At 38.3% G+C, this 27090-nt stretch overlaps 3 protein-coding genes across 23 annotated transcripts in view; 1 reads left to right on the forward strand and 2 right to left on the reverse strand.

The window, feature by feature from the left end:
- The window catches only part of LOC107225925 (probable GPI-anchored adhesin-like protein PGA55), a 124078-nt gene extending 103420 nt beyond the window's left edge, over positions 1–20658 (reverse strand). For 7 of the 19 annotated variants that reach the window (XM_046730721.1, XM_015666554.2, XM_015666552.2 and 4 more), the window contains exon 1: positions 20265–20656. The gene's annotated coding sequence lies outside the window, so the exon portion shown is untranslated. Of the gene's footprint in view, positions 1–20264 lie in introns of all 19 variants that reach the window. The other 12 variants (XM_046730729.1, XM_046730728.1, XM_046730727.1 and 9 more) reach the window with 5 other exon arrangements.
- LOC124292741 (vicilin-like seed storage protein At2g18540) lies at positions 14387–15655 on the reverse strand. The gene has a single exon (XM_046730469.1). It carries the CDS (start codon positions 15653–15655, stop codon positions 14387–14389), a length of 1269 nt encoding a protein of 422 aa, XP_046586425.1.
- Positions 20659–22001: 1343 nt separating the features above from the next.
- The window catches only part of LOC107225930 (protein phosphatase inhibitor 2), a 30516-nt gene continuing 25427 nt past the window's right edge, over positions 22002–27090 (forward strand). For 2 of the 3 annotated variants that reach the window (XM_046730740.1, XM_046730739.1), the window contains exons 1-4: positions 22002–22280; positions 23365–23538; positions 23720–23796; positions 24164–24305. In XM_046730740.1, coding sequence (XP_046586696.1) covers positions 22201–22280; positions 23365–23538; positions 23720–23796; positions 24164–24305 — 473 coding nt within the window. In that variant the 5' untranslated portion in view covers positions 22002–22200. Of the gene's footprint in view, positions 22281–23364; positions 23539–23719; positions 23797–24163; positions 27036–27090 lie in introns of those variants that run through there. The other variant, XM_015666568.2, reaches the window with a different exon arrangement.

Raw genomic sequence — 27090 nt, forward strand, 5'->3', positions numbered from 1 at the left:
ACCAACAACAAGAAACCACTCTTCTTGGATCAATATTGTAGATCTCGACTGGATTTATCGACTTTACCGTACATCGCAATCAAACATGGCGCAAGAAATATTTTCTTGGTTAAAATCTAAGAAATGTCGTTTGATTGAACAATAAAGTGGTCAGAAAAACAATTTATGCTATCAAGCGGATTCGCGTTAGTTACAGAAATTGAACGAAAAAAAAAAATCAAATCAAATTAAATTAAATTTGTTATAATTTGTACAGATCCAATTAGCTGATTTTTTTTTACCAACAATTAGTCAATTAGTTGAATTTGAAATCTGTTGTAATTGTTGTTTCCTCTCTTTCGCGCTAAGAATTGAGAATTGTGCACTCAACGATATTAAAAATAAAAAATAATTCACTAAATTTATCAAACATCGCTAAAGAAACGTCCTCAATCCACGATCCAACGAAACGTGGTTCGTGGTTAGCTAACTCAAATTGTTATTCTGACAATATTTTCGTTCGGTAAAATGACATTTCTAAGGATTGAAAAACGAGCAAAAAGAAATACGATTTGGTTTTAAATGGAAAAAGACGTGTCGCAGTGATCGAAATATAAAATTCCTGCATACACGGACCGAGAGTGATAATATTGCGAATTGAAAATGCAAACGCGCAGCGTGCAAAAGTGCATATTTTCCCTGTATCCGTTGTTCGACCAACAGGTAGGCGGTCGCTAATGCGAATCGCGTTCTCTCATTGTCAGTATTCGCGTTCGCTTGAACCTTTCACCCGGTCTTTGGTCTCGGTTAGCGGCCAGGACATCGGGTGCAAAGACCGTCGTCTGATCCATGCTGATATAAGTCGCATGAGAGTCTAATAGCCATCCGTGATTCAACGTCACGTACCTAAACCATTACGGGCGGGGTTTAACCCTGGTGAAAATTATCTTGAAAAACTTTCCAGCGTATTCGCCAATTCTCTAGGAATGTGAAATTTTCCAAAATATCCTTACAAGTCTTTCTTGATAAACCTCTGTACTCAATTGTTTGTTATAATTTGAAAATTGATTTCCGATAGATTTATGAAAGAAGCATTGATATTATTTTGAAAATTTTCAGTATTCGTAACTCCGCTTTCGTTAAAAACGTTCTTTTACCGGATTTGTTTCAGATCTTTTTCACCTCAATTTCAGAACAATTATTTTCAACCGTTGGCTGAAAAAAAAAAAAAAAAAAAAACTTTTATGGACACGCTGACTAAACTCTTACATATAGAGGTTAGGTTAGGTTAGGTCAGACATTATCAATCTTCGTTCAAATATTCTCAACTGTTAGGCAATATTGTTTTATCCGAGTGAATAGAATTTTCGCTTTTGTTGAACGAAATTTGGATGCGGGCTAAGTCGCGGTGTTATAAAATATGCGGAAACGCCGGAACTCTTTAATTTTTCAACGTGACAGCACACGTGTTTTAAACAAGACTGCTCCAATATGCATCAACGTGTAATATTATACAAAAGCTAATTAGCGCCGCTAACAATACGAATTTTAATCTAAGATGAAAGGAAGAAGAACAAACATGGAGAAAAAAAAAGAAAAGAAGAGAAAAGAAACACCGCGGTTGAAGGATACCATGCGAAAATATAAAATTAAAATTAGTACGCGTTATTTCGATTCGGTTGAAACTTACTGTCCGGGCGTAATTTGACCGTTTACAGCGGTTTTGCGCAACGCGATGCCCGGTGTAATTACACCTTACATACACACACACACACACACACACACACGAAGAAACAGGGAGAGATTCTTAAAAACCGAAATTGCGACAACCTGACGTAACCCAGATTTAAACGTCATGAGGTGTTCTGGACAATGGCGGCGTGCATGGAGCATAATTTACGGAATGTAAATTACACACACAGAGGGATCTTGGAGGAGCTGTGGTTCGAAAAAAGCTATAACGCACGATGAACGTGGTTAATTGCCGCATCCTATACACCGCCATTGTTAGTTGAAAAATAAAGATTCGATATTCTGATGGAAATGTTACGTTACGAAGCCGTATATCTCAAATTGTAAGAAATTAATGAAAGTTTCTGTAAGTAATTTTTCTCGGAACGGGTAGAAAGGAACCTTGGAAAAATTCAACACTGTATTACAGAACAACATTGCACGCGCTGTGAATGCTTTCAAGTGTTCAAAGTGTTTAAAAAAAAAGATCAAAAAAAAAACTAAACCGTAACGACTCCGTTATTGACCTGACCTCGGAATGTGCGCAAAGTTTTTTTCATTCGCAATTGCATCTGTCGACTGATTGTCCCCGGAATCGAAATACCGATTCAAATAATATTACAATTGTAACGTATAACAGAATGCCTTTCTGAGCTAGTAAATGCAACGTGAATCACAGAAGCTGGAATGCGTAATTACTGATCTCATCGTATCCCGTGTCATGAAACGCATTTCCACGAGAATCCGCAATAGCGTGATATAAAAGATCACCGCAAGCTCGAGGACTTCTTATCGCAAAGTGGCACAATTCACCGGAAACAGAACTTTCCTGCGGTTAATACGGCTCGCCATGAAAAAAGAATGATAATTAAACGGCAATGTTAGTCGCTTCATTTTATATTAATATAACCGTGCGTATAAAAACTCTAAATGCAACGACAATATGCGTGTGCAAAAGTTGTAAAGAAGAGCTTCGAAATTGTCAACAAAACAAATTTCTCTGCTTTTCTTTCGGTTAAATTCAAGTCAATGAACTCACAGGAATGATTGGACGATGTCAATGAATTCGAATTTTACTCGTTGAACCTCGGTTCTGTAGTAAACAGCTTTTGTTAAACGTATTTTCAATTTTTTTTTTTTTTTAATTAGAGTAACAAAAAAATAAAGAAGTAAAAAAACACGAACAAAACAATTTTCAACGTCTCAATAAGGCGCTTCTAGTTATTTTTCCTTCAAACGGAAAATATTTCAAATGTGAGCACGGCTTTGACAACATGGCGACGGTATCGGCGGTCCGCTGATCGTTTCGAAAGCATTTAACGACTACCAAGTCATAAAGAACGTTGTGCAAGCTGTCGGACTCTCGTTTCGTGACACTAATTCGACGTGAAGTAAAATTTGCTGTGAAAAAGAACTTTTACAATTAAATACGATCATCGGTCGGTGTCGATTACCGCCAGATGGCGTTTTCCGAAGCTTTTAAAAGAGGGTTTCCAGTGCTCGTAACAAAATTCAAATCAACAGGCACGCTGACGTAAGTGTGAAGTCATTATCGTTATTTTACTCATGTTCGACGATTCTCTATGTTAGTCGTATAATTCGACACAATCCTGAGCTGAATTACAAACCGTACGTATACCGGGGCAAGTAGTATAAATTTAAACACATGGGAAGATAAACGGTAAGAATAACAGCGAAAGGTTTTCAAATGTCAACAAATCATATTATACGTGACTACGGCTGAGTTGGAGTGCAAATGTCTAGGCATAAAAGGAGAGCAGATAGCGGACTGTGTTGCAAAATCGACTGGCTACTATTAGTCACGTTTCTGCATACAACAGCGTGCGTCGTGGAGGTCCTCAAGCGGCATTGTACGCACGGAGTTTAAAAAGAGAACAGAAGCCGAATGGAATGTTTATCCGATAAACTTTTAAAACGTTCGTCGAGTTACACATTTTCAGCGAATGATTTCTGGAGCCGTGATCGATTAGTTTGAGGTTAGGTTCACCCTGTTAGTTTTACGGATCAAATCCATTAGCGACATTAAATAACGATTAATAACGAATATTCTACGTTTCGGTGAATTTTTACATATCACAGTGAACGCAATTAACTGTAATGAAAGGCTGTTAGTCTGGAAACTTTCAACGCGATTGACCAAAACATCCAAGAAACTTTTCTCGATTCTACGCAGACTGAGAAACTTTTAAATTTCCCGCCAGATTATGAAAGAGAGGTTAGAGCATCCAGATTCAAAAATTCAGCAAACTCAAATTTTAAAAAGTCTTAAAGACGCCCGATTCGGTGAACATTTAGGTCAAGATGTTGAAATATTCCGTCTATCGAAATCTTTATTGTTTCTGAGGTTTTCAAACAATGATTTTGACACGAATATTACAAGAAAAAACGTTTAATCCCACACCAATGAGGTTAGCAAATAATTTGTTTAGAGCCCAGAATGTTTGATTCGCCATCAATGTCAGAATAAGTTTAGGGTTATTATTAAATTAATTTAGCAACAAAGTTCTCTGGCATTTCAAGATGTTTTTAAATGGATCGGTAAAAGTTTAGATCCGTTCAGGTTGTTTTTTCTTAATGTTTATTATTACTATATAAACATTATTGTGAGACAAATAAAACAAATTTCAAGACTACGATACAGTTGCATCGTGATAATTTCTCGTCAGGAAATATATTTCCCTTGTGAAGAACGTTCAGCGAAATGAGCGGAAGTCCGACTTAACGATATTAGATAAAACGTTTATCTGAAGCTACTCACCTAGTCACGATGTGAATCGTTTAACATAAACATTGAACGATGAATAATAATTACAGCCAGATCGTGCGCAGAAGGATATTATGCAATTCTATGCCATTTCACTTAAGACAATGAAACCCGTAGCGCTTTTCTAATTAATTATACACTCTTTTCCGAATAAGTATAATATATACGAGTGACTATAGCATCTTAGAAAATATGCAATTTAGTCGTGAACGCATCAATTCAACGAAAATATCAACGTATGGGATTCGGTGAATTGTGCTTACATATTATGTATAGGAAATTCCGTGCAAAGTTACCGAGTTTGACTTCACAATTTTAAATCTAACACTTTTGAAAAAATCCTACATTCGTGCAAATGCAACATTTGACTTCTGAAATATTAATACTTGTTTTGAATTCTTTTTCAAGTCCTCTAGAGATTTTTGAATACTGTATTTCTTATTACGATGATTTTGAAACTGGAACCGTGATGAAACTATTTTTTTATTATTCATAACAATTCCAAATTTCGTACGTTTTAAATGTTTCTAAATAATTCTCGACAATTTGATTTAATAACTTGAGATCATTTTAAAAGGTGGGGAAGAATTGTTATTTTGTTATTACAGAATTTTGAAACGAAGAAAGGTGAAGGACAGAAAAATTAAAAATTCAAAAACATCTTGCGTAATAATTATTTTGTTTTTATATGCCATTTTTTTTTTTTTGTACAATTAAACTTTTCTACTTTTCGACTTTGTCCAATTCGATACTGATGAATTACTTGAAAAATCCTAACGATCTTATAACTATCCATGTTTATCGGTATCGTCACGTTTCGAAACTTTCACGTTTTTGTACCTCGATTTTGTACTTTTTAATATTCTACAACTAAAAATTCGTCAGCCTGGTCAGTCAAATTTTTCATCTGCAGCGCAGGTCAAGAACTTTACATCCATTCTAAGGTCAGGCGAATAACGGAGTCATTGAAGTTTAATTTTTTGAAACACTTTGAAAACGTCAAAGCGTTCAAATCCCATGCAACGTTGTAAAATCGGGGATTAAATTTTACCGAGGTTCCATCAGCGATGTTCATAAGTGGCGGAATGCAAAGAGACAGAGGTGCTGAGAACACAGAGGAAGAAGAGAGAGCGAAAGAGAGAGAGAGAGAGAGAGAGCGAGAGAAGAAACAGGTTGTGTGATTTTTAGCACACCCAAGATAGAAATAAGGTTGCTGTATATTCTCTAAGCGCACGCCCGACTCTCAATCTCTCCGTCAATATTGACATGCAAAACACACATCTATGCACGATTATTTACCAAGCAGTAATTCGACTCTGCAAAGTTGGACAATTTTTTTTTTTTTTCTTTTACCTCAATTGGCGGAATTTTCTCAAAGTCTTGCCATTTTGCAGCTGCACCAGTTTACTAACGAACGTAACTTTCTGTGAATTATTTCAGATCTTTCAATCATCAAGCTGTTCCGAAATTTGCACTTTTTTTTCAATAGGTTTACATGGCTTGAAAGAAATATTGGCTGCAACAGAAATGTATCGGTAGAAATAAAGTTGCAGTTTTTTTTATTTTTTTTTATTAAATTTCTAACGTTTTTCTTACGATATTTTCATCGATTTTTTAAAGTTTATTTGTTCGACGAACGCCGAGAGAAATATTTTCTCTTTTCAAAAGCAGTAACGGATTTACAATATTTTTGAGTGCATGTTTAGATTCGATAATTAAAATCACCAGGCCAATGACATCGATTTCAGTTTCGCAGTGAGTGAAGTGAAAATTGAATGATCAAATGTTTAAAATATGGAACAATTGAAAGTCCAATTGTCGCAATAAAATTTCATTTCCCAGCAAATGATTCGATCGTTCTTACATTATTATGCTAAATATCCAGTTGATGGCAGTGAAATTTTGAATCCGGATCATTTTTGAGAAAAATAAAAATTCGCCAAGTATTCTGACGAAATATGAAATTTAAAAGGACGACAAAAATATGACAAGTATTTTGACGAAAATTTAATCAAGTATTTTTGGTTCTGCACAAATTTGCGCTTGTCAAGACGAGCAAGCTTGAAAATTAAAAAAATGCTTAAAATGCTTTTTTCGATTCTTCTCCTTTGTAGAAAACTTGAAAAAATAAGAATCAGAGTTTCTTCGATTTCAGAAGATCGGTTCTTCATAAAAATTACACCTGATTAAAATTGGTAACGTTAATGTAACTGAATATTAACACAAAAACCATCGTTTTGAAAATTTAAAATGACTTTGAAGGAGTTCAATTTCTGGAATCTGATTACAAATTGCTTTTTAAAAATAGATTAATCAATTTGAGACGATTCTACAATTGCGAAATTATTATTTTTCTAAAAATGAATCTTTTCTTCAACGTTACGAAATTCAATCTCTTAAAATTAGGCCATTTCGATTTCGAGACGAGTCTAAATCAACTCGTTGACTCTTTCCCAGGTGAGAGCGAGTTCGGTTTTCTTCATAATTCGAGGAGGTCGACCGCATGCGGTCGCTGCAGCTCGGTTCGAAGGTCATTCAGCAAAAGTGCAGGCGATCCGCACTCCCAACAACACTCGACGGAGTTTCAATCCTTTGTTAAACTGAGCGGAGAATGTCTGATATTTGCTGTCTGGCTGATTACATTTATTTGTTTAACCTGAACGTGCGAAAATTTTTTGGTCAGATTATATTTTGTATTAGTTGCACGATAAGTGAATGATTTTACAAAAATTTTGAAAAAAAAAAATAAAAATAACAATAACAATAAACAGGACAAATATCGTCTATGACTCGGAAATTTCAAAATTGTGTGTATGTAAAAATATCGAGACACGGGTTTTGAAATCGGATACTTAATTGTATTAAATTCAACGTGAGGAATAGATTCGAAGGTTTGAGGTTTTGTTATTGAAAAAATAGTTGACAATTTAATAATAAAAATTTCCGTTACCGGAAAGTCTAGTATCCGTTACTATTCCTTCTCATTGCGATCATTGTTGCTATATTTTCTTGCAAATGTTGCGAAAATTTAATGCTCGTGCAAGAATAAATTGACGTTAAAGCCTTATTTAACTAAAACGAAGTAGAGTAAACCTCAGAAACTGATTTTGCGTTGCAATAACCAAAAAAGTATCGACAATAGCGCAAAATGTTTAGGCGTGCCTCGTTTTTCGTAATCCCAACAATATTAAAACAGTTTTTTTAACGATACGTGTTTTACTGAATTTTTCTAGTTACTGTAAAAAATGAATTTTTTCTCGGTGCGTATCGATACAATAGTTTCTTAAAAGACTGCGTCGGCATTTGAAAGCAGAGAATTTCGCTAAAAAAAAAGAACTCATTTCTGTTCAAAGTTGAATTTTGCATGTTGCAAATCACCTGACATCGATTTTGAATAAAACGAGGATATTTTAAAACGAGGCATTAGTTTACTACACGCAAACTGTATTGATTTTTCTGCATAATTTGTTATTTCGGCCAATTGAAGAGCTTAATAAAAATTGAAGTTCAGGCGATTTGTATATAATTCAATAAATTACTTAAAAAACTAGCTACGATTAATCGAAATTTCGTATATGCAACCGTTTAATAATTAAAAAAATAAATAAATAAATAATCTCTTTACTACAACATCTCAGAAATTTTCGATGACGTGTTTTTTTTTTTTTTGTTATTCCTTCTTATGATTTGAGCGAATATTATTTCGACATTAATTGACTTAATGACTCAGAGCTGCTGTTGTTTGCTAATTATATCGTAATTCTGTGTAGTTTTAAGATTATTATGTTTACCGGACTTTTCCACCCGGTAAATCAATGCAATAAATTTGAGTACGGTAAAAGTGAAGCCCGCGGGTGATTCAATTTGAAATCATTGAATAATTTCCGGACATGCGGAAATTTGATTTACCGTTAAATCGCGGGAGCATCGAACGTTGAAGAATCTTAACATCTCCATGTTTTACACAGCTGCACATCGTCTGTATAATAAATATTAAACATATAAAAACTGAATTCCTAAGAACTGCACGTTTCGTCGTCTGCTAAAATTTAATACGCATGCGCTACAATTCGAAAGCAGTTGTTTTTCAGAGCGATCAACCTTCACAAATTTTGACGACAGTTCGCCGCGATGTATATAACCTCAAAAATTGGCACATCCTTGTAGGGATCTAAGCAAAATGGGAAGAAGAAGAATAAGAACCTCTAAAATTTTGACACTTCCGAATGAAAAGGGTGGCCTCGAGTTTTCGAAAAAAATTTCATGACACTTTCAGGCCCTGAAACCTAGTTTTGACATTTTTCCAGTTCTAGTAAGGTATCAAAACCTAAATTGGTCAGTATATTTATAACTATATTCGGTTCAAATTCAATTCGAATTGAAGAAAAATATAATTTACATAAGAGTTGATTTTAGCTAATTTGTTTTCTAGACGAAAAAGAGTAAACTTGTCATTTCGATCAATGATTTCTAATTTCCAAGATAGAAAACTGATATTTTCAATTGTTTCCATGATCAAATTAAAAACCCCCTGAAAATCCCAGGTTTTTCCATGATTTCTTTTAAATACCATGACATTTTCACACTGAGAAAAATTTCATTTGTTACAGTAACTAGAAGAATTCAGTAAAACAGGTATCGTTAAAAAAACTGTTTGAATATCGTTGGAATTACGAAAAACGAAGTACGCCTAAACATTTTGCGCTATCGTCGATCCTTTTTTGGTAATTGCAACGCAAAATCAGTTTCTGAGGTTTACTCTACTTTTTTAGCTAAACAAAGCTTCAACGTCAATTTATCGTTGCACGAGCGTTAAATTGTCGCAACAGTTGCTAAAAAATATAGCAACAGCGATCGTAATGAGAAAGAATAGTAACGGATAATAGACTTTCCGGTAACAGCTAGAAAAATAATTTTCATTTCGTACCTCGGAACTATATTTTTCGATTGTGGTAAAAAAAATGAAAATAGTTAAGAACCGAGCGGTAACCGGAAGTAAAAATTTCTCTCGGTGCAGGTTTTTCAGGTTTGTGGCTACCCTGATTAAGCACAACTGCCAAAATCTTTAAGGTTACGTTTATGAGGGTTGGCCGCCCTGGCAAACAGTTTCTCTCGGGTTGTACCGCGTGCGCATTAAATTCAACAGCAGACGACGTAACGTGCAGTCATTAAGAATTCACTCTGTGCATCATGCGCGTAAAACACACGCATACGCATCTCTCTCAGGAATATTATCCGGGAATATGAAATATCGACGCGAGATTTATCGTCAGCACATCCATGTGCGTACAGCACGCATTACCGCACATTATAGGCTGTACGTATAGATTGGCTAGACACGCCATCGAGCCACTATTACTTTATACCGGACTTGATGCTTTTTCTCGGTCACCGAGTTCCTCGGGATAGCTGTTTAATGAGACGTAACGCGGGAAAGAAAAAAAACAGGGGGAGACGTAAAATAAATCGAGGTGGAATCCGAAAAGAAAAACGAAACGAGTCGGGAGAAAAATGCGGAAAACAAAAAAAAAAAAAAAAAAAAAATGAAAGAGAGAAAAACAAAGCAACGAAAAACAAAAGTTGACAACAAATACAAGCAACGATGCAAATTACGATCATCGGATCTGTGCGGTTTTTCTTAGAGCGGAGAATTTGAACCGCCCGCCACTCTGTAACGTAATACAGTTACAATACCGTGTAACTATATTACAAACTCTTCTCAATCAATTACCTCACCGAGTCTTTGCGATATCACGCTTGTTATACGTGACGTAGATGATTCGCTACTTTTCCTGCGGTAAAACGACTGAAAACCGTCAGCTACGTAGTACCAGCAGTTGTTGTACATTGCGAAACTATTTCGGTGAAGAAAAAAATTACCCTTCTCTCATATTTTCTTTTCAGAGATTTAAATGAAATATGGATACCGTGTTTTCGGGAAGTTTTTTTTAAAAAAATTCCGTTCGATTTCTAGCAGAGTTTGAATCACTTCGATAATGTTTAGATGAGCTTCGAGAAATATTTTTACAGCTGTTCGCAAGACTTTCGATGTAGGAGTTCCCCTCTTGAAAATTCGATCCTACATATTTTTATCTCTCTCACAGGGTCGATGAACTGGTCAGAAATTTCGCACCACGTTAGAAGACACTTAATTTTCAACTTACATGTCCTGAAGTATGAATAGTACGAATAACTCTATCTGCTGTCGTAATAAATTTCGCAACTGATCTTGTACTTCTCCACAGATTTCTTGTATACATTACGAGAGTAAATATTGTTTGCGGTCAGTAATTAGAAAAAAAGGATTCAAAAAAATACAACACGATTTGCGGAGAACATTTCTCCTCGCCAAGGTAATTATGTATGTAATCTTTATTGCTCCCCTTGGGGTTACAAGGACTTCCCTTTTCCTCTTCCTTTACAATATTTTTTACATGTTTTCTTAACCTATTCTTACCCTAATTCTTACTTCCTACCTTATCCTTACTTATTTTCTAATTGCCTGTGTCCTGTGCCATTGCCTTGCCATTCCCTTACTTTCCCTCTTATCCTTTTCTTACCTTTTATCCTTATCTTTACTTAACCTTATCCTATTTTACCTTATTCTATTCCCTAATTCGTCCTTATCCTAATCGACTTCCATTTCCCATTCATATCTCACTCTTTCATTCTCTTGTACATCCCTGATCCTTTCCAATTCTCTCATCCAGACTTCTCCCCCCCCCTCCTCACCTAGCATCTCCCTCACCACCTCCTGCCAGCTTTCCTCCCTTCTATCCCAGCCTACGCACCTTTCCCATACGTGCTCCCATGTTTCCTCCTCCCCCCCGCACACCCTACACCTTCTCTTTTCCTCTTCTTCCCAGTACCTTGCCTCCTTCATCTCGCTTCCTAACCTAAATCTTGCCACCCTTATCCACCTGCTTTCTCCCCATCCCTTTCCCAGATATCCTGGTATCCCTTCTCCTTTCACTAGCCTGTACCATCTGTTGTACCTCGATTCCCTTATTTTCTCCCACCTCTCTTTTCTCTGTTCTTCCCTCTCTCTCTCCTCTATTTCCCTAAACTCCATCTCGCCCCTCTCCCTTCTCGCGACTACCTCTCTACTCTCTGCTCCCCTTTCCGCAAAGAAACTTTCCCTTTCTCTTTCCCACCTCGATCCCTGCCTCCCAGCTTCTGCCTTGTCCCTTATCTCTTCCCAGCATCTCCTAGCTAACTCGCTACCCTCCCCTCTCTCCAGCTTCCTTTCAAAATTCCATGCCCTTCTCCCTGCCCTAATCCTTAGTTTCTCCCTCTGTAGTTCCTCCCTTACTAAATATCCCGGTGTTCTCCCATCCACTCCTAATGTCCATCTCAAAAATCTATCCTGTACCGCCTCGACCGCCCTCCACTCTCTCCACCCCCATATCTCCGATGCATACTCTATTACCGTCCATACTAGCCTGTCAAATAACCAAATCCTTTTTTCCCAATCCCTCCCAAACCTTCTTTTTCCTATTCCCCATACCTGCCTCATTACTACCCCTGCCTTCCGTACTCTCTCTTTCACCTGTGCTTCCTGTCCCCCATTGCACTTTACTCTATACCCTAAATAGCTGAACTCTTTCACCTCCTCTATCCTTTTCCCTTTCCATCTCCAATCTATGTTTTTCCTTCTACCGCCTCCTTTCCTAAATCTCATAATCTTTGATTTCCCTACATTTACCGTCAGCCTTTTCCTATCCATATACCTTTCTAACTTCCTAATCATTACCTCCATTTCCTCTTCACTTTCCGCTAGTAACACCATATCATCCGCATAAGCTAACGTGCATACCCTGCCGCCTGCTAGCTCCACCCCCCCAACCCTTCTCCCTCTCCCCATTTCCTCTTCTAAGTCCGCCAGCAGCAGGTTGAACACATGCGGACTGAGCGGACATCCCTGCCTTACCCCCCTCGCTGTCCAAAACGCCTCTCCTAGCTTACCCCCGCTCCTTACTCGACTCTTTGTTTCCTTGTAAATTTCCTCTATCCTTACCCTTAGCCCTTCCCTCACCCCTCTCCTTTCCATAGTCTCCCACAGCACCTTCCTGTTCACTGAATCAAAAGCAGCTTTCAGGTCCACAAAAAACGCCACCATCTTTCCCTTATCCTTTCCCACCTGCCTATTGATTAAATAGTTAAGAACATATATATTGTCAATGGTGCCCATGCCTTTTCTGAAACCCGTTTGGTTTTGCGGTATCAAGCCCTTTTCTTCTACCTCTCTTTCTAACCTATCCGCTAATGCCATCGCATACACCTTATATAGAGTTGGCATCAAAGTCACCCCCCTATACTCTTCTACCCTTTTCCCCTCCCCCTTCTTAACTATCGGCGCTATCAATCCCTCCCTCCAATCCTCTGGCCAGCCCTCCCCCACCCAAACTCTGTTACATGTTTTCCATATCCACTGCTCCATTTCTTCCCCCCCATACCTCCATACCTCGCTAACTATTCCATCCCCCCCTGGTGCCTTTCCATCCCTCAGCTTTCCTATCACCTTTTTAATCTCTTCCCTCTGCAGCTCCCCTTCCCCGTCCCCCTTCCTATTTACCGACTCCCCGCCTTCTGTTACCTTGCTTTCTACCCCGCCTAATACTCCCATGAAATACTCCCTCCACTCCTGATCTCCTATTTCTTCATTCACCCTCTTCCACTTCTTTCTTTCCCTATTAACTATCTCCCATACCTTGCTTTCTGTCCTTGCTTCCGCTGCTTCTTTTATGAATCCCTCATTTTCTTTCTTTTTCCTCTCCTCGCATAGCCTATTATATTCCCTTCTTTCCTTTCTATACGCGTCCCCTTCCCCCTCCCCCTTTCTCCATTTCCTTAGACTCTGCCTAACTTCCGCTTTTTTTCGCCTACATTCCTCGTCCCACCATCCCTTTTTCGCTTCCCTCCCCCTCCCTCCTACATCTAAGGCTCGTCTAAACTCCCTTATTCTTTTCTCTATCTCTTTCCCTACATCCACTTCTCCTATCCCCTCCCATTTGACTTCTGTTCTAAACCTCATCCTACCCTCCTCCGTCCAGTCTCCTCTATTAGTTCCCCCTACTCTTTTTCCCTTCCTTGTCCTAGCCACTGCCCCCCTCAACCACACTATTACCGGGTGATGATCCGAGTCAACCCTATCCCCAATCTCTATCCTTTTGACCCTATCCCTCACCTCGATGTCTCCTATAGCGTAGTCTATCACTGTCACCCCTGCCCCTCCTACATACGTAAATTCCCCCTCCTCATCCCCCTCTATGTTCCCGTTCATTATTGTCCATCCTGTCTCCTCTAAAAATTGCACCAGCTGCCTACCTTCCGAGTTTATTTTCCTGTCCTTTGATTTCCTACTCCTACTCTCCTCCTCTCCTTCTCCCCAGCATCCTCCCCCCTCCTGCCCTGTCCTTGCATTAAAATCACCCCCCACTAACACTTTTACCCCTCCCTCTATCTCTTCTGCCCGCTCCTTCAATTCCCCTATCTTTTCTTTGAGGTCCCCATTTACGTATATTCCTATTACTACCCATTTTTCCCCCCCTACACTTATTTTCCTTTCTATCATGCCCTCTTTTACCTCTTCCCTCCCTCCCTCCCCACTTACTATCTCCCTTCTTACCCCTGATAGCATTCCGCCTATTGCTCTTCCCTTCCTATTTTTTCGAACCGCATACTGCACTTCCCATTTATACCCTACTGGCAACTTATTTCTAATCCTTTCCCACCCCTTCTTTTCTATCCATGTCTCCATTAGAAATATTACATCCCACTCCCCTAGCCCCCTCCAGAAATCTTCATCCTTTCTCGCGAGCCCCGCCACATTCCAAAAAGCTACTTTCCACCCCTCCCTTTCTGTCTCGCCTACTCCCCTCTCTCTCCTCCTTATTTCCCTCCCCACCTGCCTCTGTCCCCCCCCACTACCCATTCCCCCGACTGCCTTTCCCTACGTACCCTTCCCTGTGCTTCTATACTTCCCTCTTGTCTTTCCTCGCTTGCTGACCTTTCCCTATCGCTTTCCCCCACTTTTCCCCTCCCCTCCCTTTGCCCCCCTTCCCTCCCCTCCCTTTGCCCCCCTTCCCTCGCTCTCCCTGTACCATCCCTAAGCACTTCTCCTATCTCATCCCACTTCCACATTTTCCCTTCTATCCAGATCTTTGCATATCCTATTCTTACTCTGTTTCCCCTTCTCTCCTCAATAGCTGCTATCTCCCTCAACTTCCATTTCATTCTTCTCTCTGCCCAGGTGAGATCCTCGTCTATTCTCTCCTCCCTCCCTTTGAGTAGGCTTTTTCTTCCCATTACCTGCCTCTTTTGCTCCCTATTTCCTAGTCTTGCTATCCATATACCCTTTTCTCCCCCCTTTTTCGCGCCTACCTCCCACATATCCTTTACCTCAACCTCTACCCCTATCAGCTGCAAAATCTTTTTCAACTCTTCCTTTTCTCTTCCCTTCTCAAGTCTCGCTCCTCTCAATACTATATTTCCCCTTCTTTCTTCCCTTTCTTTCCTCTCTATGGCCCACTCCATCTCTTTTAATCTATCTATTGTTACCTGCGCCACTTCCGCATTTCCCTGTACCTGCCTTTCTCCCCCTCCTTCTGCACTCTTCTTTTCTAATTCTATCAGCCTCTCCTTTACCCTTTCCATCTCACCCCCTCTCCGCTCTTCTACCTCTTCTAGTCTTTTACCTAGATCCCTTATCATTTCCTTCATCTCCCCCCTCTCTACTTCCCACTGCTCTTCCCTTCTAGCCATTTCGCCTTTAATCTTTTCCACTTCTTCCCTGATCCCCCTTCCCTGCCCTTTGACCTCCTCTAGACCTATCTTTAGCTCTTCCCTAATCAACCTTAACATATCTTGTATACCCCCTCCCTCTACCTTCCCTTCCTCCCCTGTCTTACCCTCCGGCGATCGGTGCACTTTCCTGCTTTTCCCAAATACTCTTTCTCTTTCCTGCAACTCGTCTGCCTCTTCCTCCCCTTTTTCCCCTTCCTCCTCCCGCTTTCTCTTCCATAAGTCTAGCACCGTCGCCGACGATCCCAGGCTATGCCTCCTATCCCTCCCTAACGCTGCAACTGCCCCCGGCCTACCTTTCTTTTTCTCCTCCTCTTCCCTGTTCGCCCCTTCTTTTTGACCACCCGCGTTACTCATACTATTTCTCTCCTTCACCGCTCCCTACCTTATCTATCCGCCGCCTACCTGTCTACTCTATCCCCCTTCTTACTCCCTAGGTGTCACTGCCTATTCCTATCTTATCCGAATCGTTGCCGTCCGCCTGCTCTTTCTGCCTAACCTCAAAACTCTCCCCCTTCTTTCTTTTTCCCCCGCCCTTCCCTTCTATCCCTGCCTCCCTATTCCCTTCACCCGACCGCCCGTCTATGTCTTCCCCGCTCCTTCTCTGCCCTATTTCCTTTTCTCCTCACCTTTGCTATCCTGCTAAATTCTCTCCTTTTCTCTCGGACTCTTTCGCACACCTGTCACTCACATTCAGAACGGAAACGGAAGTCCCGCCAAGGTAATTAATCAACACCATTTTCCCGCTTGTTTCGATGATCTCAGGAAACATGAACTCGAGATGTAATTTTGGTATATCGTATTTGGAATTGAAATTCTTCAACGTTAGGTTTCAAGCGTTCCAACTCGTTGAAAAAAAAAGAAACGATAACTGGTCAATCGAATCAACTAATCTGGCAATTAATCTGACTCGTTCGAAACGTCTGCAGAGTTATTTTTGTAATCGTTGTTATCGAAATTGATACAGATTATTATTCTACTCGTGTGTAGATTGTAATCATAATTTAATCTTGTGTAACAAAAACTGGAAAATATAAAAATTGACAGTATTAAAGATATCCAAAATCTGGACGTAAATTTCCAAATCGCGTTATGAGAAAGAAAGAAAGATTCTGTAAATTGAAACAAGTCAAAAACAAGTCGATCCCTGCGAACTTAAAATGGTTGAGAAGAATAAGCCTGAAGTTAGCAACGTTAAAGAATTACTATTTTGCAATTTTGTAGTTACTTTGAAGTGGGCGTGTTTTGAATAGATACGAATTTGCCTTATTATAATTTACTGCATTTCAAAGATTCCTAAAACTACGAAATAACGGCTCTCCCGAAACGTGAATCGTTAGAATAACGTTACCAACTTCATTCTCATTCGGAAGAATGAACTGAAATGAGAAATTGAACACAATAATTAACGTAACGCGCATCTCTCGAGATACGTGGAAAGTCGAGAGTAAGTGTTAAGTAGGTGTCTGAATGAGATTAATTCGTAATCTCCGCTTGGTATGATAAAGCGTGATGCTGGAAATCGATCGACCAAAGCCCTGCAGCAGCAGCCGTTGTCTGGGTAACGAAGATGCCGACCGGCCGAATTGGCACGTGGTAATCGCAGGTAATTCGTTTGCCAAGCCGTATTGTCAAGTTATCATAACGCTTGCGTCAAAATAAATTTTACCATTTTCGAACGAAATTACCCAAGATTTGAAGAAATAAAAAACCAACCGAACGTAATTTTGTGTTAAAATTACGTGAAAAGTACTCGGATTTCCGCCGAGAGTTTCTGACAAAAATTTCAGAAATAAAGTAAAAACTTTACCCGACGTATCCATTATCATTTTTTTCCTACCGGTGTGCGAAATCTCAAAAATACATGTGGATATTTTCAGTATTTATCATCAGAATTTTCTAACGAGCAATTATACTGGAAAACATCTATGCGTGAAATTGTATTCGCGAAATCCGTCTAACGAATTTTTGAAAGCATTTGAAATACGTGAAAATAACATATCCGCGCGAATTACATCGTTAAGATAATTATCTGAGTTTATGACACATCTTGTTTTATCTACGATTATTTCTGCAGATTAGATTCTGGCTACTTTCACGTAATTCAGACTATACGCGTACAGAGAATCGAATTATCCGGAGATTTTACGAAAAATTTTAAAACACAATCACAAAATTGGCGCACAATTTATTGAGAGCGAAAATTTACGGAAAATTTAAAGGTTTTTTCGAAATGCCTTTTTTCTTGTATCCGAAATATCTAAAACATTTTTATAAAACTTCGCGTATGAATGTCAATCTCCATTTTTCGACATTATAACGAGATTCTAAAAACGTTGCCGATGAAAATGACATTTTTTTTTTTTTGCAAAATCTCGATGTAGAATTTTCAAGAGGCTAAAGTTAATAACATTAAAGTACAGAAGCATCAGGGGTAAATTCATTATTCTGCAATTTTAGGACGACTCTCAAGGAGTTGTCTTTACAAAACATGAGCACATTTTGTTTGTTAATGTTTACTAAATCTTAGACAATCTGAAAGTTGGGAAGTGACGACTTTCCTGAGGATGTATTTATTATAACCTTACAATAACGATGCATGTTTAGAAAAAATCGTGTTACTTCGAACATTTAAGATTATCTGAACATTAGTAGACCACGATAAACAAAACATACTCATGTATATTTCGAAAAGTTAACACTTTCAAAGTCGTTCAGAAATTGCACAACAACGATTTCTATACGTTAACGTTACTAACTTCAGCCTCGTCGATTTTTCCAAAACATTCATCGTTACAGTAACGTTGCCAACTTCAGCCTCATACGAATTTCTTAAAACCTTTAACATCGCGTGAAGTTGCCAACATAGCGGGAACAAAATCGTGGCGAAAATTATCCCAATCTTCGATCGACCTTTCAGAACACATCAGACATTGGTTCTGAAGTTGCACAATAATCATTTCTATACGCTAACGTTACTAACTTCAGCCTCGTCGATTTTTCCAAAACATTCATCGTTACAGTAACGTTGCCAACTTCAGCCTCATAGGAATTTCTTAAAACCTTTAACATCGCGTGAAGTTGCCAACATAGCGGGAACAAAATCGTGGCGAAATTCATGCAAATCTTCGATCGACCTTTCAGAACACATCAGACGCTGCTTCTGAAATACAACGAGGAATATATTTCCAGCATGTAGGATCGGCGAGGCGTGTGGCCCTTGAGTCTTTCTCTCCCTGGCGCTGCGTGCATGAGGCACACGAAGAGAGATGAATCCACTCGATAGGGCTGGGCGGCTGCACCCCGGCCAGACAGTCGTCTGTTTTCAGGACGGTTAGTACGGTGAACTTGAATTTCGCTCATCGGAGTTCGAGGAGTGCGGGTGGGGTTCCTTAGCCGGGCTGGTGCCTTGTTCTCAAAATTTTCCTCACTTATCGGATCGAAACGGTAACGCAAATGACGTAGCTCATTGATTTTCGGCTCAATTTTTCTTGCGATATCCCGGATGGAGTAAAATTTTTTATCTTTAAAAAAAAAAAAAAAAACTTCGAGTTTTTCTTGCCTTTTCGACTTTGTTCCCAACGAAATGGAATTGGAAGTTAATATCTAACAAGTTTTTAGACGGTTAAACTTTCTTTTGTTTTTTGGTTATTTCACATTCTTTGAGACGTTTAGCGTGTGTCACTAATTTGAGACGATTTCAGTTATGGTGTTTTTCTGCATATTTTCCGACGGTGTGAAGTGACGATAAACTGGGATGGATTCGTTAGGGAAATTGAAAATTTTTATAAGAAAAAGGGGAAATTAATCACGCTAAGATGAAAGTGAGAAAATCTGAACATATCTATGAAAGTATGTTGTTGAGAAAACTAAGGTTGAGAAAAGTTTTCAGAAATTTTAACAATTTTCTGATAATTTATGAAACATGCAAGTAATGAAACATTTGATAATATCCGGTACGATTTGTCACACTATTCTATGGAGTGATAAAGAATTGTCAATAGGATAATAACGTAGTTGCTGAAATCTGATATGTACAACAAAACATACAAAGGGTGAATAGTTTCAAGTGGCAGCTATGCAAGAATATTTTATGGTAAACAAATAAAAAAAGTTCCATCTTTTTTGGAAAACTGTTTTGATATTCTAAAAGTAATGATCATGATAGAGTTTCCGTCGTTGAAACAGCTATAAATTAATCCTGGGGTGATGTTACCTCTGCTGTCTATTCCAAAAACATTGAGGACCAGACTTGTGTCATCGTTTTACTGTGACAACTTGCAGAAATGCGGAACAACCTGATCTAGTCTTTTGATTTCACCGGTCTTTGTGCAGATGATCGGCTCCCATTTCGCGGTTTCGAAGCTCTCCTGACGCATTATTGGACGTTTTTTTAGGCTGCAGGGATGATCGAGTTAAATTCGCCATTCGCCACGATTTTTTAAATCGAAACAAACAAACTCTCGCCACATTGGAGAACAGTTGACAATTTCGGACCGCTGATGGATCGATTGCAAAAAACAGACAGCGATATGAAGTTTTGACAGGTGCGAGGTACGAGTGAAAAAAAACCGTACGTTACATTTGTCAAGTATCGTTAAACGGCAGAAGTCCGTCTACAATCATCGAACGGGTGCGTTCGAAATTTTTTAAATCCTGGCCAATAACGATCAATCGAGAGTGGTGGAAAAAAAATGAAGATCGCAGAATTTGAAATCGATCAAGTCGAACACCGGCAAATACAACGCTGCTGCGTGTACAAACTTGGCGTGTGTTGACGTTGCTTTCTTAATGTAACGACAGGTGAACGATGTTGTCGTTTTTCGTATTTAGCTTGATCCTCGCAAGGTGATGCGGGGAAATCAATGTCAAAGATTCGAATAATACGAAAAACGACGTAGAAATGAAATCGAACCTAATTTGTCGAAATAATGACACTATGAAAGCTTGGTTTATTTTTACTCACTCGTTTTGCCTGGAGAGAAAATTCCCGGTTACTGAGGTGATTTTCCGACGCGTAACACTTGGCTTGTTTAATTTACCCGCCGTTCACTCAGAATTGATCAAACAACACGATGCGTCTCGGCCGGCACTCGGAGGAACACTGGAAGACGGACGACCGTCCGGATTCGAAGCGTGCGCGGGTGCAGGCGATATGTGTGTGGCTTCGATAGCACACTCGGGTCTCGGAATCGCGTCACGGATGCTTGAAGCGAGCGACTGAAGGAAGGTAGAGCTGGGAATGGAAACGAGCTGTTCGCGGCGCCCGAGAGAGCGAGAGAATCGAAGAATGCGGCGAGCGCCAAACCGTCCAAATGCTTCTGGCGGATTAAAATTTCACCTGCGTTCGAGTCCCGACTGGCCGTAAGCCGACCCTCGATAAACCTGACCCATATAAGGGATCGAAAAAACTATTTTCGGGTGTTATTCCCGTTCAAGTACTCCCGCGGTAAGGCGATTTCTACCCGAGGCGAATCGACACAGTCAACGCCATCTCGTAGCTTTGAACTGAACTTCGAACGCTATGCAAAGCCGTCTGCATCCCGACACTGCGCGAAGAAAAAAAAAACAAAAAAAAAAAACAAAAAAAAACCTTCGGCGAATTTTCGAGCTTATTCCTTCATCTTGAGAGATCTGGACCGGAATTTTATTGCTCTCTGTTTATGAATCATTTGGATGATTATGCACCGAAATTCTATGTATTTGCGTGCAATGATATGTGCAACGTTTTGAAATGAAATTGACAAAATTTTCATATACCTTACATTTAAGTTCTGTCTGATAGTTTCTAACAATTTTTTTCTTGGAAGCATCGCAGCGAGTTTTCACAACTTTTCCCACGTTGAGGTTTGATCGTACTTCGAAATTAATTTCAAACGATAAAAGAATTCCGAATTTAGGTATTCTCAGATCTTTAAGGGGAATCACCATATTATATTTAATTATTTACAAACTTTTGTTTGAGCGTTTTATTATCTATCGTTTTAAGAACAATGAAGGATTTTTTCATTCAAGTTAGTAAAAAAATGGCAGCATGGAGCATATAAGCAACGACCGACTTCGAACTCGAGAGCTTTTGCGGTGACGCATCTCCTGACATCACTGTCCAATTTGTAACAGATAGAACATTTTTTTTTACTTAAAAACACCTTTTCGGGTTCAACTTCGTAGCCCGAATATTAAAAATATTTTTTTTTTCAATATATACGATTATGAACAAAACAATTCATTTGTCGACCATAAAATTGTTAAAAAATTTTGGACAAATAAATCCTTGATTTGAAATTTAAAAATATAGCCATGAACTTCAATCGATAAACCAGTTTCAAAGATTGTGTAAAAATTTCAAATCAATCGGATACAAATTGAGCGAAGAATCTGTGCCACAGGATTGAAAACGTAGTCGTTCGCTACTTTACATACGCTATGAAGTTAGGTCTTTTCAGAACTCGTACGCACGGAGAAAGCCTGAAAAATAGGGGAAATCCAGGGAATTTCTTACAACAGGGAAACGTCTGGAAATTTTAGATTTCAAAAAACGTACGAACCCTGTGCTTTACAATCAGCCTCTCCGAAGTTGAGTGAATTTTATTAGAATCCATCGATTTAGCTCAGATGGTGAGAACGGTCTGTAACATCCCCTTAATACCGCCTGTAGTTTCAAGTTCGTCTAACGACCGTGCGTGTCGCTCTGTGCCGGCGGTGTGAAGTGGGAAGAAATGTTGACAAGTGTCGAGTTTCAGACCTAAGGAGCAAAATTCCCGGTACGCTAGCAGCCGAAACTTCCAACAAGTTCGCCCGACGCTGGACTTGGACAGTTCAAGTTTTAGACGACACAACAAATGTGCGAAAGTTCCGAGTGAATCTTTGTATCTTTTAACATTTTTTTTTTCACCCAAGTAATGGCGGAAAATTTAGGCAAACGACCTTCGAAGGGGATTCTAAAGTCGTCGAGCAGTTTCGACTCGCAGGAAGCGCCCAGGTAATACAGACCGTACGCGGTTTTGCAAATGAATCTCTGACTACGAAAACGTCAAGTCTTTCTAACCTAAAAAATTCTCACCGTCACGCCTATTTCTCGTCGCTCGAGCAGCGCTAATTCAAGTTAATTTTTACCCGCAAGCTTCTGTCTAATCAAATTTAACACCGGAACCGTTCGATATTATGACTCATAGGTTACTTCACGTGTATTTTTAAACACTGAGATGTACGATGTCGAGATCTCAATGTTTGATTAATACTCGATCACAGCTGCAATCTCACACATACACACAATGCGTTCGATTCAGCTCCGTGCTAGTATTTCACACGTCACGTAGCTGCGTTCTTTACTCTGCATCAAGACGGTAGAAAAATTTTCTATTTTCACATCCTGCCGTTAATCAAGACCGTTTGCTTGAACTTTACGTCATAAATTTTTGCTCATTTCACTCTTCGATTCACAGACGATCGCTAGATGACTAAATTTCCCCAAACATGATCCAACGGCTTTGTTTGAATTATCAGAACCGTCATAAGTTTGGTCGATCATATATGTAGGATAACAGATTCTTTCTTCGAAATGTATTCTATTCTTAAAGATGAATGGAATGTAGAGTTTGAGTCATAAGTTCTGAAAAAAGGCAATACCATTTAAAAAGTCTCCGGTAATATTACTTGCACCAATCACAGTGAAAAGGAACAAAACACATCCCTAATGTGTAATAGAACTGAATTTAACCAAATTTGAATAACACGAAATAAGCGACATCAGCAATTCAAGATAAGGTTTTATTATTTGAACATCGAAAATTCTTAAACTTCGGTCTTTGTGATCTGATTCCCATTGTGCTATAATGTTTACCATGCAATCGTTGGAATCTGTTGCGAGCAAACAAAATAAAGCAAACTTCTTGCCGCCAAAGTTGGCGTGGAAGATATGCAACTGGCTTGAAGCTGCGACTGCCTTAATCAACACAAAGTTCAAGCTTGTAATTTCATGAAACACCTGACGTTTTCAAACTATCCTGTAATTTAAAAGAACTTACGATAAAGAAATCGGGTAAATTATTGAATGAAACTTTCAGTCGACCCAGTAAGGAAACAAAGTGGGATGAGATGAATATTATTGCCACGCTGCATCCAGCCGACAAGGATTACGGTCACATGAAAATTGACGAACCAAAAACGCCTTACAACTACGAGGGTGTCGATAACGAGCATGAAAGAGACCAACTGGATTCTTCAATCATTGCTGCAAAGTATGCTGATTTTACTATCTCTTCTCTTATTTCATTAAACAGTTCAGTCATTTGTTCTCTTATTTATCCATACGCATTGATCTCGTCCAGTTGTGAACAAATGTCCCACAATAAAAATCTATATTGATTACAAATTCTGAAACGACTAAGGAACTAATGTTTCGTATATTCATTTCTACAGGCTGGCTGGTAACGATAAACCAAAAATCTTGGAGGAATCTTCGGATGAAGAAGATGAAGAGACGCCAGAAGAGAGACGTAATACATTTTCTTTTTACATTAGTTCTTCTCGATTTTCATACAAAGTGGATTATCAGTCGATTGATTCCAAATGTAGTTCTCATTTTTTTTTATTACTTGTTTCTTTTCCTGAATTTAATACTTTTTTTGTGTCAAGTTCACAACGATTTGTTGCTAAATACTTCTCTGTGAATCAATTTTGCCACTTGAACAAAAACTTGAACTCAGGCAAATCTGCAGTATTTTTAGAGTGTACCTTCAGAATTGTTTCCAGTGATTTGAACATTGATTTTCGTTGCTTAACAATCTGTGCTGTATACTTTTCTCAATGCATTCGAAGTCCGTTAAATTATAAGATTAACGTAAATCTGATATGAATTTTCAGAAAAAAGATTAGCATTCGAACAGAAACGTAAAGGTCATTATCAAGAATGGCAGGCGGTACAATTGGCACGAAAGTCAATGCAGGAAGAGAGCGACGAAGACAGCGACGAGGAGGATGAAGCGGATTCAAACTCTCGATCCAAGTGCGTGCCATCCTGTGATAGCGAGCCAGATTCTGATTCAAACTCGCCCCAATAATCACTTGTTGTTAATAACAGTTTTTCGTTCTCAACCCACTTTATTGCTAGAAAATGTAGCAATTAGCAGCTCGGTATAATGTTCACATAAGCATTACCTCGGAGGTTCTTTACTGACGGTCCTTACACACAATTACAGAGTATAAAAATTACGGTTGTGATTTTAAAGTTTTTTTTTTTTCCGATCTTCATTTTTTTTCTTCGCAAAGTACCTACCTACTTATATGATAATGTTACAAAACATATAGTTGATTTTCATTTTGATACGCACAGATTTACGTCTTATACGAGTGGCTGCTGAATTGTCAATTGTACGCAAATAGTGAATTAGTTTTAGGTATTCCCCTGACTACATCGCGTAAAAAGGAAGGTAGCTCCGATTTGTGGTTAAGGATGAGTGGCCTGTGAAGAGTCTGATTGTGGATAAAAATTTTTGGAAAAAGGAAAAACCGTTTAATGATGAAATGAACTCCAACAATTCCGTTTGCGATAATGACGGTGAATTCTATTGAATCAACATGCCTACTATGTTATAGAATCGAATCTGAGTAAATTCGAATAACACAAGCTAAGAAACCAGTGATTTAAAGAAAAACTTTCTTATTAAACCACGTCAATTACGAAACTCTGGCATTTTTTTTTTGTTTCTAATGTCGTTGGCCTTATTTTATTCATCATAGATCTCCAGATATCACCTGAAATAAAAAAAAAAATTTCGGACAATTTGTAAAGATCTACTCAGCGAGTAAAGTGAGCCCAAAAATAGTAGAATCTGATATCTCAGCTTGTATTATTCCAATTTGTTCAAATTAATCTTTCTTACACGATAGGGATGTGTTTTATTGGTGTTCGCTGTAATTGGCGCAAATGAAATTGGTGGAGATTTTTGAACTGATTTTTTCATTCAGACTCCCGTCATTCAACGGCCCGTTAACGGATGAACCGGTTAAACCCTAAAGTTTTTATTTCGTGAACAGATGAAGTAATGATAAAAATGTCTGGTAGAAATATAAACTCGTTATACTCGTCATCCGAATTATATTGACTATTATAAGATATGTTACTATTAACTACGATGGTAAATCCCGACTTATATTTATAACATTTGCATGTAAATATCCATTATTCGCGCGTAGTAAAGAATCTGTAACAAGTGATTATCATTATCTACTTATGCAATCAATGCATACTGAGTTTCCTCGCGGACTTGAAAGTATGATTTATAGTTCTAGAAAGTTTCTACAAAAATGACGTTATAATACCGATTACCATAATAACGTAAGAATGATCTTGGTGATGATGATAATACTCAGTGATCAAACGTACTCGAGCTACCTTCTACTTTACCGCCTACATCGTGAAATACTAATTGGGTCGCGGTTAAATATAAGGCGTTTGATAACGTGAGACTGGCCTTACGCTGTAAGCATGAAAAATATACACAAAAGCTGTAACCACAAAGCTTAACGGATAAAATATTTACTGATTCAATTTCTTTTCTTCATGATTTTAATATTTTCAAACATTCGTGAAACATTATGCAGGATGTGCAAAGTGTGAAGCGTAACGCTATTCTCAGGTGAACCAATACACTTTAGACTTTCCATTTTAAACCTCTACAAAGTTGAACAAAATGTTAGGGAAATTTCATTTCATTACCACTTATTATTTTTATTAATATTAATATTATTGTTATTAATAATTTTTCTATTATTATCATTATCGTTTCATTAGTTATTATCATCACAATTTTGTGGCTCGACTGCTCTTTATTGGCTAGTGTTCATTCATTCATTTGCTCTGTTCCTTTATCAGTAAACGAAAAACTGCTCAAATTGCATTGGGACAAGTTTCTTTTATTAAACTTTACAAAAAATCAGATTACTTGGTCATTAACTTGAATTAGTTTCATTCCGTCTTCCAAAGTTATATTTAACACTCTCCTCAATCAATACTTTTTAACCTGTGACACGAAATTGAAGAGATTAATTTAATTTCTCGGTTTGATGTATGCGAAGAATGAAGGTTTAGGTATTTATTTAAAATTGTTACCTCTCTTTTTTTCGTTTACTGAACTTTGCTCTGTAGCCAAAGCTTCGTTTACGTATTATATAATACATTATATTATTCCTATAGCTTCGCTATTGCGCAACAAGTGATTTTTTAGCATGTGTTATAAATCTTCTTCTTTTTTTTTTCGCGCGTCATTGCATGGTGAAAAATTTCATGCAGCTTCAGTATTTATAAAAGAAAATGTTTTTATATCTATTTATACATGACGTATATAATCCGTTACATCTTATTTGTGTTTGAAACATAAAAAACAAAACCTTGACGAGATTCGGTAACGCCATTGTGGTGGTAAAGTTTTAGGATTTAACTTGACTAATTTGTTAAATCCTAACCAGTGATTAAATAAACTTAACGATGTAACGGAGTCTGTATAACGTTTGCAGAGCAAATGTATCAGATCTGGCTGTAATGTAATATTTGTCCTCTATAAAAGTAGAAAAGCTAGAGATGTGTAAGTGATATCTGAGTGATATATATATATATACATGATGTGTATATAACGTGTAACAGAAATTTATAATAAGTGGCTTAAATGCAATAACCGAAATTTGTACGAGAAGTGTTTAAATATTGAAACGTTATATTAAATCATTCGAAAATGAATTGACGTTACATAAACAAACCGCGGTGAAATCGCTCTTACATATATTATATTTTC

Source organism: Neodiprion lecontei, chromosome 2 (genome assembly GCF_021901455.1).
Source record: "Neodiprion lecontei isolate iyNeoLeco1 chromosome 2, iyNeoLeco1.1, whole genome shotgun sequence".
NCBI classification, from domain to species: Eukaryota; Metazoa; Arthropoda; class Insecta; order Hymenoptera; family Diprionidae; genus Neodiprion; species Neodiprion lecontei.

Excerpts from the sequence above, each read along its gene's own strand:
- LOC124292741 (XM_046730469.1), bottom strand. The coding sequence starts at position 15,655 with ATGAGTAACGCGGGTGGTCAAAAAGAAGGGGCGAACAGGGAAGAGGAG.